We start from the raw sequence: 15,569 nt of genomic DNA on the forward strand, positions 1-15,569 counted from the left end.
TTACTTTAAAGGCATCTTTTCTGATTTTTTTTTTTTTTTTAATAGCGTAGAGACTAAAGTAAACTAACAACCATATGGGAGAAGAAAAATGACAATTAAATGCATTCATTCATGCTTCACTACCTGAAAGTGCTTCATCTAAATATTTCCAGTTCTATCCGCCATTTGTTTTCTCTTAGTACTGACTATTCATGAATAAGGAAAGTCTGCAGTGACACCAAGGCCAGAGGCAAGGCTCTGTGGAAAAAGACCCCTTCTGTCAACTTGTCAAGTCAAGTTTACCAAGGTTTGAGCTGAAGATGCTGTCCTGTTTTCCTTATCCACACCACATGCTTATAATGACATCCTTGGGGATGTTTCAAGGCAAATTGGCCTCATTTTTGGCCAAAAACAAGGGTGTTTGAAATGCACTCCCTCTAATGTTGACTGTAGCAGGATGACATAAAAACCTGAGTCTAGTTCATCAACCTTGCTGTGTTTAAATGCATAATTGCAATGAATAGTTAACAGCACTTTATTCTTCTGCCAGGCAGTCTTGTACCGAGTGGCCTAGTTTTATCAGCAGAGGGAATTCATTTGTCAGGACAGCAGCTCCTCATCAGCCTGAGCTATAGGTTAAACGAGCAGACTGCAGGAGGATTCCTAGCTCAGCCATGTGCCATGAGCCATAGGAGAGACATTCGTTGTCACAGCAGCTCGAGAAGATCTGCATTTCTTCGTTGCCTTAGCTGACACCTTATTATCCTAGGCTTTCCAGCATCTTCAGTCACTGTATTTTGCAGAAGGCAGGGTTTTTGACTGGCTTCACCTTCTTCTGATGTAAATTTACAGTTTTATATTCAAATCTCTTAACAGCAACTATTTAGTACAGGCCATATGAAACCTTTCAAGGTAAAACCAAAACTAAACAACGCTGAATTTAAATTTAAAATTTAATGTACTTGTTCTTTGTAAGAAATTATATATTTTACAAGTTGATGCTTTGGGAAGTGAAACTGGCCTTTAGGTATAGGTAAATGTATATGAAACCTAGTTTAATAAATACAGACTTATGAATTATTGCAGGATTATGTTGCATCATCATATTTTATTGAAGGCCAGTGTCTGACATTTCTACACACAGATCAGTACCTTCACATGCAGATTACAGGTGGTCCTGTAATTGGTGGGTCTCCTTTTTCATGTAGTCACCACCAGTAACCAGATTAAAATAGATAACTACTTGGGGCTAAAATGTTTTGGAATACATAAAGAAACAATGAGTACATTTTTCAAATTTATTACACTTCATAGATGAAGTCTTGCTTTCACCTGAGTAAATAAGAAAACAGTCCATAAATATGAGTGTCTTTGTACATAAATCTGCAGTTTATTTGAAACCTTCAGAGCATCTAGGAGTACTAATTTAATTTATATTCTACCATACAAGAAGCAAAATCACAAAACCATAAGTTACTAACTCAGAAAGAAAAGGAAAATGGAAAATATTTTTTGGTTGGTGACAAGTCTTGTCACACTGAACATGTAATTAATCTGTCTCCAGCACTACAGCCCACACCAAGATGAAGGTTCCACCTTTTTGCAGCAGACTCAGCAGCCAGATGATGCATTGCATTAGTGCCTCATCTGTTGTCCTGTGCATCTGAGGGCACTTTACAATAAAATTAAATCTACAGCTTTGATAATGAAGACCATGCCTAGTTAAACAAATGAGACAAAGCTGAGGTTTGAAAGCTGTTATCATGTCTCCAACAACTGCTGACACAAGGAAGAATTAAGATCCAAGGGGCAACATAATTAAAACACTCAAACTTCAAATCATCCTGATGTATTACTTGGGAAACAGGCAAAGAGGCAAAGTTTTCTGAAACCTGCTATTGTGTCTTATTCTCCTGCGATCACAAGTCACTCACTTTAACATAAAAGAGGATCTTCCAGAGCTGCTTGCCTATCCCTTCAAGTACAAATTGTAAGGTGTTACTTCTATCACGAATGTGGGTTGAAAACAGCAAACTTCACTTGTGGTGGAAGAACTGATTCATGTATATCTATGATTTTAGAATCCCATAATTGATCCTTTAATATCGTCCTACATAAACTCCTTGCGAATATACTAGAATAGCCACTTAATGAAGAAGTGAAGGGTAGTATTTTTATGTAAGTTCAGTAAAGACAATTATTTGAAAACAACTTGTAGCTGTGTTATTATCTACTTGTACTAACAGCCTCTAGAAAAACTTCTGTGAATATATTTACAGGAATATGTGGGGTCTTCCCATGAAAAATCAATATTCTGGATTGAAAGAAATCCTGGTTTATGTTATTCATATATGCTTTTTACAACCTCAGCTGGCAATGGCCCATTTTCAGGGATTCTGAACAGATTATTTCGAGAAGAGAGGAGAGGAGAGGAGAGGAGAGGAGAGGAGAGGAGAGGAGAGGAGAGGAGAGGAGAGGAGAGCAGAGGAGAGGAGAGGAGAGGAGAGGAGAGGAGAGGAGGACAAGGGAAGGGAATGACAAAAAGTGTGAAACAGACAGCTTAATAAATGTGTGCACCAGACATGGAAACTACTTTGCTTATTTTATTCCAGAAACTATTCTTATTGATGCAAGAGAAAAAAAGTTATTTTGGAAGAAATCTTGAGACAGCAGCAGAGTAACTCAACTGAACATCACTCTTTCATGGTACTCAATCCCCTCAAAGACACAGTGAACAACAATTTAGGTGTATGGCATGATTAATATAGCTTGATCCAAAACATGACTTTTAATACTGGCATAATATTAAACACTGTCAACATAATGAATATTAGTGTAGAACACAAAGTCTCATCTCTTCTATTAAATTGCCACAGGCTACAGTGAAGCTACTATTTCATATTTCAGTTTTACCTCTTTTAAAGAATTAAGTATGATGCACATTTTTTGCCTGTTTAGATTCCCTGTGCCAATCAGATGTATGCTGCTTACATTTCTTTTTGCCAAACTGCATTTCCAACACAGTGAGGACTAATTTACTTTTCAAAAAGATCTTACTGTTCATGGTCTCTGTTCTGCAAAGCAAGATTCATAGTCAATAGCTGTCCCAAGTGCTTTTCTCCATTTGCTATCCATCCCTCCAAACCCTCTTCCCAGAATAAATATCGACCATTTATCTTTTCTATATTTATTTTCCTCAAAACAAGCAAGTTTTATGACTGGACTAGAAGACCACTTGTGAGACTCAGTCATGACATTTTCATGAAAAGGCAAAAAGAGAGCTTTGCAACAGAGGTATATGGACTATACATACCTCTAGGTGTCCCACAGCCTGGCTGAAGGAGTACTTCTTAGGTGGCTTTGAGTTCTAATGGTAAAAAGGCATTTTAAAACTCAGCCATAAAACTGGCCTTTCGTGCTTGTGTTTTAAATGTGGAAGTGCTTTTTGAGCAAGGTCCAATAGGTATGATTTGCTGTTCCATATAGAAAAGAGATGCTATTTCTCTAAATACCATGAAACTACTTTCGTTTAAGATTTTTGGAGACCAAAACCACAGCAGGTCGCCTATAATCTGCCTTAGATGTGAAAGATTTCTGGTACTCGTAGCACAGAGGTAATAGCAGCTGACAGCATTGTCTGAACAAGTGGACTAACAGTATGAATATAGAAAATTATGGATAATAGGAAAGCAGTTTTGAAATCCAAGAGAGATAATAACCGTTAGTGCTTGTGGCAGATCAGAGGTATAGCTGAACAAATGTTGAGCTGAATTGACTTAAACATAAGCAGACAATAGTGGAGGCTAAATTTTTAGTGGAATTTAGGCATCTAAAGGTGCAGATGGTCACACTGTTGCATTTATATGTGCCTAGTTGCAATTGTAAACAGCTGGATGTAGGAAACTTAGAGCTTTTAACAATACTACTAATCACCTACATACCTTTAGAAATCTGGCCTTATCTAATACGTTAAGAGTATTTCACCTACAATCTGTTTCTCTTGCTTTATTCACATATAAATGCCAGCTCTGAAATAAAGCTTTTTCACTGATTGACATGTTAGTTAAAATGTGCTTCCAGGCTCTGTTCAGAGAGAAAAAAAGAATACTGGAAACAGTACAGTTCTTTATGAGACATCTAACCTATTAAAAAAAAATCTGGAAAGGAGAGCTTATCCAGCGATGCCACTAAAGGGCCTTTACTCACAAACAGCACCTCTCAAACACATACACTAAAACAGTTGCACATTAGCAGTATGATATAAAAAAACTTGTGAAGGAAAGATTTGTGCCCATGGTATGGCATGGGTATTTACATAGCACAACTCCTGGGAAGTATGACAGGACTGCTTTCAGCTGCAGTCCTATATAGAGAGAAGAAAATGTATATAAAAGCTTCATTAACCCTCTCAGCCATTTAATTTTCTAAGCACAACATAGATGGTACTGTGCTCACTGAGGGATTTCATTGTCCATACATCCTTCCAGTTCACCTTTTTCTTCTTCCTTAAGATTTTCTCAAAATGCCAAAACCTGCTTGCCATGGTAACATGACCTATCTTTGCCCATTTAATAAGAAGGCATGGTTCTGTACATAGCTTTTACTCTGTTTTTAAAATGCTTTTATTCAGTCAGTGTATCATTGTTAAATACTTTCCATGCAACAGATGGAAATACAAAACGACAACTTGAAATGTAAAGCTCAAACTGACTCACACACAATTAAGGAGGTATTTAAAGAGAAGTAGCTTGACAGTATTTGGAAATGAAAGTCATTTTAGCAGGAGTATTCCAGCCTGATACTTGTTTTGGGCCAAAACCCCCATATATGCCTTTGAATATGGCTCTGTAGAAATATTTTTCACCCTTAAATAAAAATTAGCCCCAAGATTAGTTTATATAAAAATCTCATCTGAAAGGGAAGGCCATTTCCTGCCTTATTAACTTTTTGTTTTATTTTTCCATTTCTCACTGTAGGTTCCAGAGGAACATTTGATTAATTTGTGCTGTCTGCAAGTCAGGCTTTTAACCTCTGAGAAAGCTCTAAACACTTTAAAAGCTTACAGCCTTAAAATGGGTTGTCAAAGTGAACTTAAACTAAATAGAGGTCAACAATTTAAGGTTATTTTAGCTTTTCCAGGGAAAACATATGCTCATTGGAAGGACAGGTTTTTGTAGGCTGGTTACACTTATTCAGTTAACCACCTTGCATTTTGAATATAGAGCACCCCTCACTATTTGATTGCACTACTCTTCCTGTAAATTAATGCAACAGTGTAAGCACCCTATTATAGGAAAAATATAGGCTACTGCAAGCATAACAGATTTCTAGATTTTAGCAGGAAGAGCTACTGCCAGAGCTTCCCAGGGCTCCTCAGCATCGCTTTGGAGAAGAAGGTGCTGAGAGCCATGTGAATCTGTTGGATCCGTCCTAGACAGTCTATGTGCTCTTTAAACACAGACTGTTTCCCCAAGTTTTGTTTTTAACAATGATGGCACACAGAAAGATATTCCTGTTCTGCTGCAGATAGGATGTGAATGTTGTAACCTGATGTCAGGTCCTGCCCCAAAGGGAATACAGGCTTTGTTCTGGTTCCTCACTAAAGGGAACTTCAGTTATGGTATTGATTTCTATTTCCTTGTTAACACATTGCACAGAAAACAAAACAAAACAAAAACAACACAAACCAAGATAAGGTTGGTTTGGTTTGGTTTGTTTTTTCATAAAAAAAAGAGTAAGTTTTACAAATTCACATTCTGGAAAAAAAAAAAAAAATCAGCCGTGTAAATTAGAAAGAACCATTGTTTCTCACTGTAGACTAGTGTTAGAACCCCCATTTTAATGAAAACAAAAAGTCTTACTTTCCAAGGGCAAAGCATTCCAGTTTAACAGATGAGCCCTTCACGGCGTATGTTGTTTCTGGAAAACGTACTTCAATCTTTGGTTCATACTCCCCCATCACACCTGTTGAACATCAAAAACAGCTAGCACTCCAGTTGAGCCTCAGTACAACAGAATTTCAGTGTAAAAGAAAGAATGGTGTTAATGATGTCAGAGCCTCATGTTTCACCTGTGGTAATCAACACATGATGTTTATAGAGCAGACTTAGCCTGCTGGGTGAAATTCAAACCTATGCTGAAAGCTTTTGTGAAATTTGTAAGATCCATGCATTGGAGAGCTGAAGAGCATGACTTTACACAAGTCATAGATGCACAAGTATGGTATACTTCTGCACTAAGATTTTAGAGATAATTGACATTCATACCCCTTGTCAAGAGGTGTTAAGAAGCCATGCCTTAACATTGGCCACTTCTCAGGATGCTGGATAGATTCTGGGTGTAAGAGAGAATTATGGAATTATGTGTCCAAAATACTTGTGAAACACTTAAAACCTCTTTAAAACATCCAAACATGAGCTCCAGACTTGAGAAAGACTGATGTAATTAGATGAAATTATCACATCTGAAAATCTAGCTGAACATCTGATAAATGACAGATAATCCAGTATCAGTTTAGGGCATTTAATTTTGCAGCAGGTTTGGAATTGCGTTAGCAAACTCAGCTTTTAGCTAAATTTCTTAAATGTGTATGCATCTTCTAGAGTAACTCATTACAACAGTAATGACAAATATGAATCAGACATTTTCCTGCACATAGTGTCTTTGCCCAGATCCCCCACTGGCTAATATTACAAATGCAATCTGCATCGTTGCCTTAGAAGCTGCCTGTTTAGGACCAAATCCAGCGGCCACCAAAGTAAATGGGAGAAGAAGAGAAGAGACCGACAGAGCAAGTCTGAGAAAAGTAACAAAGCAGAGTGATAAAAAGGAAGAAAATAGTCAGAAAATATCTTAAGCATTTACAATCACAGTTTGTACCAAATTATTAACTTTTGAGCTGTGGAACTATAACATTGTTTTGCATTATCTGATTATATTATAAAGTGGCACACTCTCCTGGTAGAAGTATTATTCCATAACGGACATCTGAGTTTTATTTATTCTATAAACCTAATATTATACAGACTTTTGTCAGTGATTGTTGCCACTGCTTTGCAAACAGTACAAGGATATTGCAATTTAGGTGAGCAAACTTCCAAACCAAACTTTGTGTAAAGATTTCCTAGGTATGTATTTCTCACTGTGAACATTTAATTAGAAGTGTTGCCAGAAAGATATTTGTATACGTGCAGGTGATTTCTCACCTCAGTGTCTCATTTTGAAACAGCTTTCTAGATTTGATATTTGAGCTACACCTAGACTATCAATTTAGGAAGCTTTGCTGGATTTTAACCTCAACACAGGCATGTCTAAGATGAAAAATATTAACACACCATTTGACATCCTCTTGCTACTTTTCAATGGTATTGACCTTTGAAGGTTGCTTACAACCTAAATTATTCTATGATTCTATGACTGTTTTCTTTACATACGTTTATCTCATTGTCCTTGTCCTGACAGTTCAGATCTCATTTCAATACAGCAGAAACTGTGGGATCGTGTCCCAGTGCACAACTATTTACTAGGAATCTTTTACCTCCATGAGGATGTACAGCAGTATCAGTTTCCAGGAACTGGAGATGGACTTTTTAGTGTTGTGCTGCATGTTTTTAGCCAAGTGTGCTCAGATAACTCACCATCGCTGCGGAGAGTGAGAGGAGTAGGTGGCCCCTGCACACTTTGCTCTGCTTTCGAGTTTGTTACAAGGCAGGTGTAATTGCCCACGTCTGATGGCTCCACTTTGGCAATGTACAGATTTCCCGTTTCTTGTGAAACAAAGCGGCGACTATCTTCCTGAACGTATAAGGTATTATCATTGAAGATCCATGTATAGGACAAGCCTAGAAAAACACCAGATATATATCATGCATCCTTTCCAGTATAATCTGCTTCCCATTAGTGCTTAAATGCAATATTGCCCATTGAAAGAATGAGTCAGTTAGAGGGCAAACCACTGGAGATGCACAAATTAGCCAAGGCAAGGTAAGCATTGCTTTAGTTTTAAACTCATTTCAAGCCACTTCAGAAGGTCACAAAAGTTTTGTCCCCAGCTACTTTTCATTTTCCTGCCTAGTCTGCTTTTAAGTAGGAGTGGCAGTGCTGCAATGCTGTGAGAAAACTGTTTTAGTGAATAATTCCCATTTATAACACTTTCCCTCTGAACATCTAGAGAGAGAGTTGCTGGTCACTGTTATAGCTCCTTTCTTCACTCTGAATATGGAAAAATGAAACTGGTAACATGGCTTTATCATGAATTTCTTATGAAGGGGGGAGCTCAGTCACATGCAAATATATTGGAGATAAGTTAATATTTGATCCTATTGCACATTTGACTCTTTATCTTTCATACTTACACCTGCTCTGTCCTTCTCATCATATTCTGATTTCCTAACATTTTTCTACCATGTTTTTCAATGCAGTGTTTCACAAAGCATACCTTAATAAAGTATGTCTATAGTCTATGCAACTTTAATTTATTTGACTAGCCCACCCTGGAAGGGGAGATCTCCAAGTGAGCTTACCACACAAGAACCCTGCTTTTCAGAAGATATTTTTGCCAAGCCTTGTTCTGCTGCCATCAGTACAGCAGTGAGCAGGTTCAGTGCTGCAGCACAGGTACACCTGAGCTGTCCTGCAAGCCCCACGCTGAGGCTGCTCTGCATCCCTGCAGGCATCCGACAGCAGGAACAGGACTGAAATTCTGTCTCTAATAAGGCACAGTAAATCAGAAGTTTCAAAATCTACCAGTTTAGCTTTCCTTAATTAAATGTATAATTCATAAGCTAACTGTGTTCTGCCAACAGCTTCATTTTTACACATTTTCCCCATCAACAATCCCATTTGAAAAAGATTATTTACGTTTCTTTCCCCCCCTCAGTTACAACATGGATACAGTATGGTAATAAGTCTGCAAACTCCAGTAGTTTTGTGGAGTTTTATGTTATCATCTTCTAACATTTTAGGACTCTCATTAGAAATGATGCAACTCCAGGGAGCAATCAATGACACTTTCTATACTCTGCTAAATCCTGCAATAGGCTCTGTTTTACTACAGCTTAATGGTAAGCTTTTTTGCTGCCTTTTTTTTTTTTTCCTGATGTACAGTAAACCTAGAAGATGCAACAATTCCTAAAATAGTGTAATACATCATGTGCGTATACATAAATGTGCATACATGCAAGATAAAACCACCATATTTTCACATTTTCACAAACATATACTTTTAGGTACCTGGTTAAAGCATCTATTTACAGAAAATGTGGAGATGGGTGGATTTTTCCACAGGGAGGATCAGTCTTTAGCTAGATACAAGTGATATAGCCATGACTTGACATGTCTTCCAGAGATATACTACTTACAGACTACATTCCTGTCTCAAGTACAAAGTTTGATGACTTTTTAGTGTGGTTGGACAAACAGACTGAAACGACTGGTGTAGGGAAAAACTCTGGTTTGAACGCATTCTTTGAAGGTCTCTAATCTGTAAGTTAGGGACTGTAAAAAAAATGAAGATGATTTGTATGGTAAATACTTTAATCTATGTTCAACTAAACAGTATGTTGTAAAAGTGGGATTTCTATGAAAGAAATACCTCGGAACTGCAGTCTCCTCAGATTTCACAAGGGCTGGCGCCCTGATGTCCCTTGCTTTCCTTCTCACCTAGACCTACACAAAGTTACATGTGGGCTTATATGCAACAAAATTGCTCTGAGAGGTTGAGCCACTGATAGCTGGATGCACAGATTTCCATGAAAGGTTAGTGTATCTAATGGTAAACTGGAGGTAAATTAAAAAGCAAGAAAAAATAAGAAAAATTAGTTTGCAGGTTCCCTTCCCAAAAGTCAGTTCTGGTGCTGTCAATTACAGGGCTGAAGAAAGCACTGACCCAGTCTAACACAGCACCATCGTAACTGCTAAAACACCAAATGAAGAACCTTCAAACCATCTTATGGCATGAAAACAAAAAACAGTTTCCTGCTGTAGTACCTGGTGATGCAACTAAATTTTCTACGTAGGATAGAGTGTACAAATCCTAATAAAACTCTATTAAAACCAACTTTATGCTACACAGGCATTCTTCATGAGGTCAATCTGTGAATTAATTAATCAGTAAAAGAGAGCCAGTCCTTGTCTGTCCTGATTTCAGTTCTCAGGGGGTTCCAGCTGACTTTCTCTTCTGAAGTTTCTGTTACTCTCTCCCTGTCTGTATTCCACCATTGCCTTAGGGCCTATTGATGAATTTTCCCATTAACTGGGAACAAGTGTAGGCCCCTCCTTTTCATACTTAAATCCCCTTTCTCTCCAGTATGCAGGATATAAACACCACGGCTCTTCTAACTGCAGGTTCATCATCACCAATCCGCAGGCCATACTTGCCTAGAGCCTAATTCAGCTCCACTAAACTCTGCAGAAACCCTAATTTTAATTGACTTCAATGGGAGCTGGAAGGAATCTCAAGAGAAAGGAACTAGAATTTGGAGATGAAACTTTTCTTTCCACTTCTAAGGCATAATACCAGCAGGCATAATACCCTTACACAAGGACTTCTATTAAAAAGTTAAGTGACAACATCAACAGATGTAAAAGGCTAGAAAATCTAAGATTACATTATAAAAGAAGCTACTATAACTTAAATACTTCCATTTTGGGTCACTTTGAATAAATCAGATGTGGAGCAGACTCAATGAATGAACAAAAGAAAATACTAAAAGGTCCGTGCCATCAGTTTTTGAGTTACACTGTTTTACATGAGTAAATCAGCAGCTAAGGAAGAGTCTGGTGAAAGTACTACTGAACAGAAGGTAGTAGAGGCTTAGAAGGGAAACCATAAAGCAACAGTAACCTGCTAACGAAGTCTAGCTAAAATTAACTTGGAAATTGCTGTTACCAGCTATTTTATGGAAGAACAAATAAAGGTACAATTATTTGTTTAGGGTTTTTTTTGTTGTTTTCTATTTGAACAACAGGATTTCTGAAATGGATAGCAATTGGGATCACACTTCAAGACAAGTTTTAACAATACTGATCACTGTGATACCTTTGCTAATTCATTATTTTAATTCTATCTAGCTGACATAATAAATAACACAGTACCGCTCATTTTCACATGTACAGCAGATTGATCTCAGCCTACATTAACATATTTGAGCACTGAAGACTGGAAAATTATATTTGCTCTCAAAAGAAGATACCTTGAAGAGCACAGAACTGCCTCTACTTCAGAAGGGATACATATCAGTGGAGGGATAATTACAGCAATGTATTCTTAATTATGCATATGTCAGAGAATAAGCTATTTTATAAGTGCTGCAATCCTATGGTGTGTTTTGTTCACTTTTTTTAATCCAAGGCAGATGGCTATGTGGTGTAAATCTTCGTTCTCCTCATAGAGGTCCCCAAAAGGAGGTTAACTCCACCTCACCTTCCAGACAAGCACTGATAGGTAAACCCAGAGCTTGGCCAGGCAGGAGGAGCATTGCCTCCACCTGTCAGCTGTGAGCACTTTTAGAGCACAGCTGGGAAAGAAGAGCAGCTGATAATCACTTCTGATATACTAGTCTAGGGAATATAACATTTCAGCACTTTCCTCTGCCTGAGCAAATTCAAATCAATATTGCTCATTCTGCAGGAGAACAGCTACAGGCTGGTCTCTGGGATGAGACTCTTCACCCTCCTGCCAGAGCTGGCAGGAATGGATTAAAGATTCATAGGAGCATTAAGAAATAGGAGACGAAAAAAAGGGACTCTAAACCCATGACTAAGGCACTCTGCTTTATAAAGGGAGATATGCTTCAAACATTCACTTTAAGATTATGTATTTTATGAAGTGACTTTTATATAAAATGCAGAAACAACCCAAGGCTGAAGTCAAAGACCCTTTTACATAAGGCAGCACCGCTCATCTCATCCTCTCCACATACCCCGTATTTCTCACCCACTGCTTTCATGTGCACCTCCTTCCCCACCCTTTTGCTGGCTGAGAAATTAGCATATTCCCCCACTAAGCAGATCTACAGAGCTCCCACATCCTTTAGAGTGTTTTGTTTGTTTTTAGTGTAACCCTCGTGTAGTAGTGTCAGTATAGAGAAAAGCCTACAGATTCAGCATCTCAGCTTCAAACCTTAGCAGCTCTTATGCAAAAGTAAATGTAAATGCATCAGTGATCATGCTGCTCCTAACAAGATTAGCAACTTCCTTAAAGCTCTGCAGGGAGCCACCTTGAAGGAAACAGGCCTTATACCAGGCTTCACTTTAAAGAAAATAAATGAATAACAGTCCACGCCACAGTCTTGTATTAATTAACACTACTTAGGCAGCAAGTTCTTAATCATAGTCAGGTCAAGCTCATATATAGCTACAGCAAAGGAAGCCTCTTCAAACTTCCTTCCTCCTGCCTACATACTCCTCTTTATTTCTTGCTCACTATTTTTTTAATAATCAAATAATAGTGTATGTATATTACATAAGGGAAAAAAGCAGCTGACCTGAAGAACTTAAGCTAAAGAGACTTCCCAGAAAAAAAGAAACACAGCTTATCTTCCCACCCCTGCACTCCAGAGCCTCACTAACAAGCAAAGGAAAACCACATGCTGAACTCTATAAGGTGTGTTAATGAGCCTCATAAATAAAAATAGCTGAGGCTGGAGAGCTGCCGGTGCATAAATAGGGAAGGAGGGGCTACATGAGGAAATAGAGAGTCTGGGATGGGTCAGGTAGTTTGTGGCAGCTTTATTCTTTCTTTTAAAAGCTGTGGTATTTTGTTAATTAAATCTAGCAAATTTTTAATGCTTTTTTTTATCCAAAATGTACCCTGTACCTTTCAAAGGTGAGCTTTTTGTTTTTCTCGGAGTTAGTTTAAGGTCTAAAGATGTTAATATCATTGAAGTAACCCTTCTGAACTTTTTCCTTGTTTTTGACTGTTTAGCTGCTTAATACATTCTCTAATTTCTGTTGAGTAAAATAACATGTTTTTGTTTATAACACAGAAATAATTTATCAGTGTAATCTCAGTTAAGAAGCAAATATACAGAAAGCAGTAAGCTAGCTGTTCTTGTTAGCTGTATCAGTAAACTAAGTTTGCCTAAACTTTAAAGGTTTTATATACTTTGAATGTGGAAATGTATTTACAGCATATGACAAACAGCTGAGCGGTCTAATGGTATCTGCAGAGCTTGCTTTCTTATAAACCTAGCAGAAAGTTTAACTTCAGACTGTGGTAGAGGGTTAGATAAGCTTGGTAGCGTGTTGTTCTCTGTTGCGGGAGGTAGAAAGATAAATTAAACACTTTTCTAGATATCACATGTAATAGAAATATTTATTGAATTTTCATTCTATATATCTATCCCTACTTCTCAAATGTCATATGGGAAGAAGCTAGTCCATTCTATTCCAAAATAATTATGTTAACTAGAGCTGTTTCAAATACCTGCTGTACAGATGTTTTCTGTCTTCAAGCCAGAGGAAAACAAAGCCAGTAACCATGAGAACCATATTCTTTCCTCTTCCCTCAACATGGTGTACAGGTCAGACCAGGTCTGGACTTTGGAGGGGGAAGAAGCAGCTGGAACACCTGAAGGGCTGTGTCTATCTGCTCTGGATCCCTTGGGTGTCTGTTCAAGGACACTGAAAGCTCTTTTCCACTAGCATAGTTGATGTCTTCTACCCAAAGAGTTAACCTCAGTTTCTTTGTAAATGTTCATACTAGTAAAAGGCCTGAATTGTTTACGGGTTGTATCTACAAAGTTTGGTAGGAGGTTCTAAGAGTAATTTTGTTTCCTAGTGTATATGACACCTTATACAGCTTGCAATGTCTTACTTGTGTTAATACTATAGGGAAGGCAATTCTTTGCCACTAGTATGGTACATCTTCTGAATTCCTAAATATCTAATAAGTTCCTGTCACATTTAGAGTACAGAACACTTGTAATGGAAGCTGTACACAAGGCTAGTAATCCTTTCTCCTGTAGATATGGAGTCAGAGGCAAGAGTTTCAATAAAAAAAAGTAAATACACAATCCTTTTTAATAAAAACAACTTCCTAAGCATCCTGAGATAGTATACAACTTACCATAGTTGATACAGTGTAATTTATTCCCATGGTATATGATTTTGGATCACAAATACAGTGTTTATGGATGACAAAAGAACTCAGTTTCTCTTCTCTAGACACTTGTTATTTCAGATAATGTATTTTTCAGGCCTATTGGTCAACAGCTCACATCTCTAGGTTACAGAACACTGTGAGTAAAGGCTTTATTCATGGATACCATTTTGTCAGTTAAATTAATCTGCAGTGAACTCATTTGTTAACTATTTATTTGTTCTGAATGCTTTCTTCTAGTCATTCCTCCTGCTGTAGGGTAAAATTATTATTTGATGAATAGGAAAATATATAGCTTATGGACTCAAGGATGGATGTGTTGTCCTTCTATATGTCCCATTGATACACTTCAGGAACTCTTTCAAGCCTTTTTTGCCCTTAAGGACCAGGTTTCACTTCATCTCCTTGTTTATATACTTCTTTCATATGGCTGTAAACACTAGGAGAACTGACATTTCCTCTATGTTCAAGACTTGCGGGCTTGAAATTGATTGATGAGTTTCTCTACATCTCTGAAATACTGCATCCTCTTTACAGATCACTGTTCACCTTCTCAAGGGAATTTGTCATATAGCACTGCTTCTTTAAGAAAAATTGAGGAAGCATTTCTGAGAGCAGGATGCTGGCACTAGCACAAGGATAACTGTGCATGTGTGGTCACTCCTGCCGAAAGCAGAACATGAGTCACCTAAAATCTGCTGATTTTTTTTTTTCAGCACAGAACAAGTCAATTTAGTAGTTATGCTATTGATATTTCCCCTTTTAATACACATTTGTTTCTTCAGGAAAAAATATCTTATTATCTTCAGGTAGTTATGTTAGGAAACCATAGTTCTGAACTCCAGACTTCAAAAGATCTGAAGCAGTTTTTATTTGGGTTCTAACACTCCTGGAGGAGACTTGAGAATGTATGTGGCTCAAAACTTGCAACAGTCACTGTTATTTTGGGGGGAAAAAAGTCTTAAGATTGCTCAAGAGCTTCTCACTTCCAGTAGGTACAAAAAGTTTCAAGAAAAAAATGGCAACAGCAGTGAACATACATGTTCAAGCCTTCGCATTGCTCTGTAAATGCTGGTGTTGGAGGAGGTAATACACCTATAAAAAGGAGGGAAAGGAAAATTGTGTTCTGTGTTTAGGGGGTGTATTAGATTAAAAATCTGAAATACAATGCTAACTGTGTTACTAGTTAGCTGCTTGTCACCTGGGCTTTACCTCGTCTGGAAGGAAAACCTCAAAAACAGACTTATGGTTAGGAAGCAGCAGCAGTAGTAGGCAATGGCAAAAGATGCAAAACATCCTCAAATCAATTCCCCAGAAAAATCCTTTTCATTCCTTACCTGAAGCACTGAAAATTATCAGGCAACTTGATTTTATCAGACCTCCTTTGATCAGGGAGTTTATCTCTCCAGAAGTGCCTTCCAATCTAAATATTTTGATGATTTTTGTGATTTCCAGGTATTCAAGAATAGAAGGCAAATTTTCATGACAT

At 37.7% G+C, this 15,569-nt stretch overlaps 1 protein-coding gene across 1 annotated transcript in view; it reads right to left on the bottom strand.

Moving 5' to 3' along the window:
• The window catches only part of CNTN6 (contactin 6), a gene marked incomplete at both ends in the record, with an annotated part of 113,624 nt that overhangs the window by 47,873 nt on the left and 50,182 nt on the right, over positions 1-15,569 (bottom strand). The window contains 2 exons of the mRNA XM_080350247.1: positions 5,841-5,943; positions 7,617-7,820. Of these exons, the coding sequence (XP_080206373.1) occupies positions 5,841-5,943; positions 7,617-7,820 (307 nt within the window). The remainder of the gene's footprint in view (positions 1-5,840; positions 5,944-7,616; positions 7,821-15,569) is intronic.

The sequence above is a fragment of the Nesoenas mayeri genome (assembly GCF_963082525.1).
Source record: "Nesoenas mayeri genome assembly, chromosome: 10".
NCBI classification, from domain to species: domain Eukaryota; kingdom Metazoa; phylum Chordata; class Aves; order Columbiformes; family Columbidae; genus Nesoenas; species Nesoenas mayeri.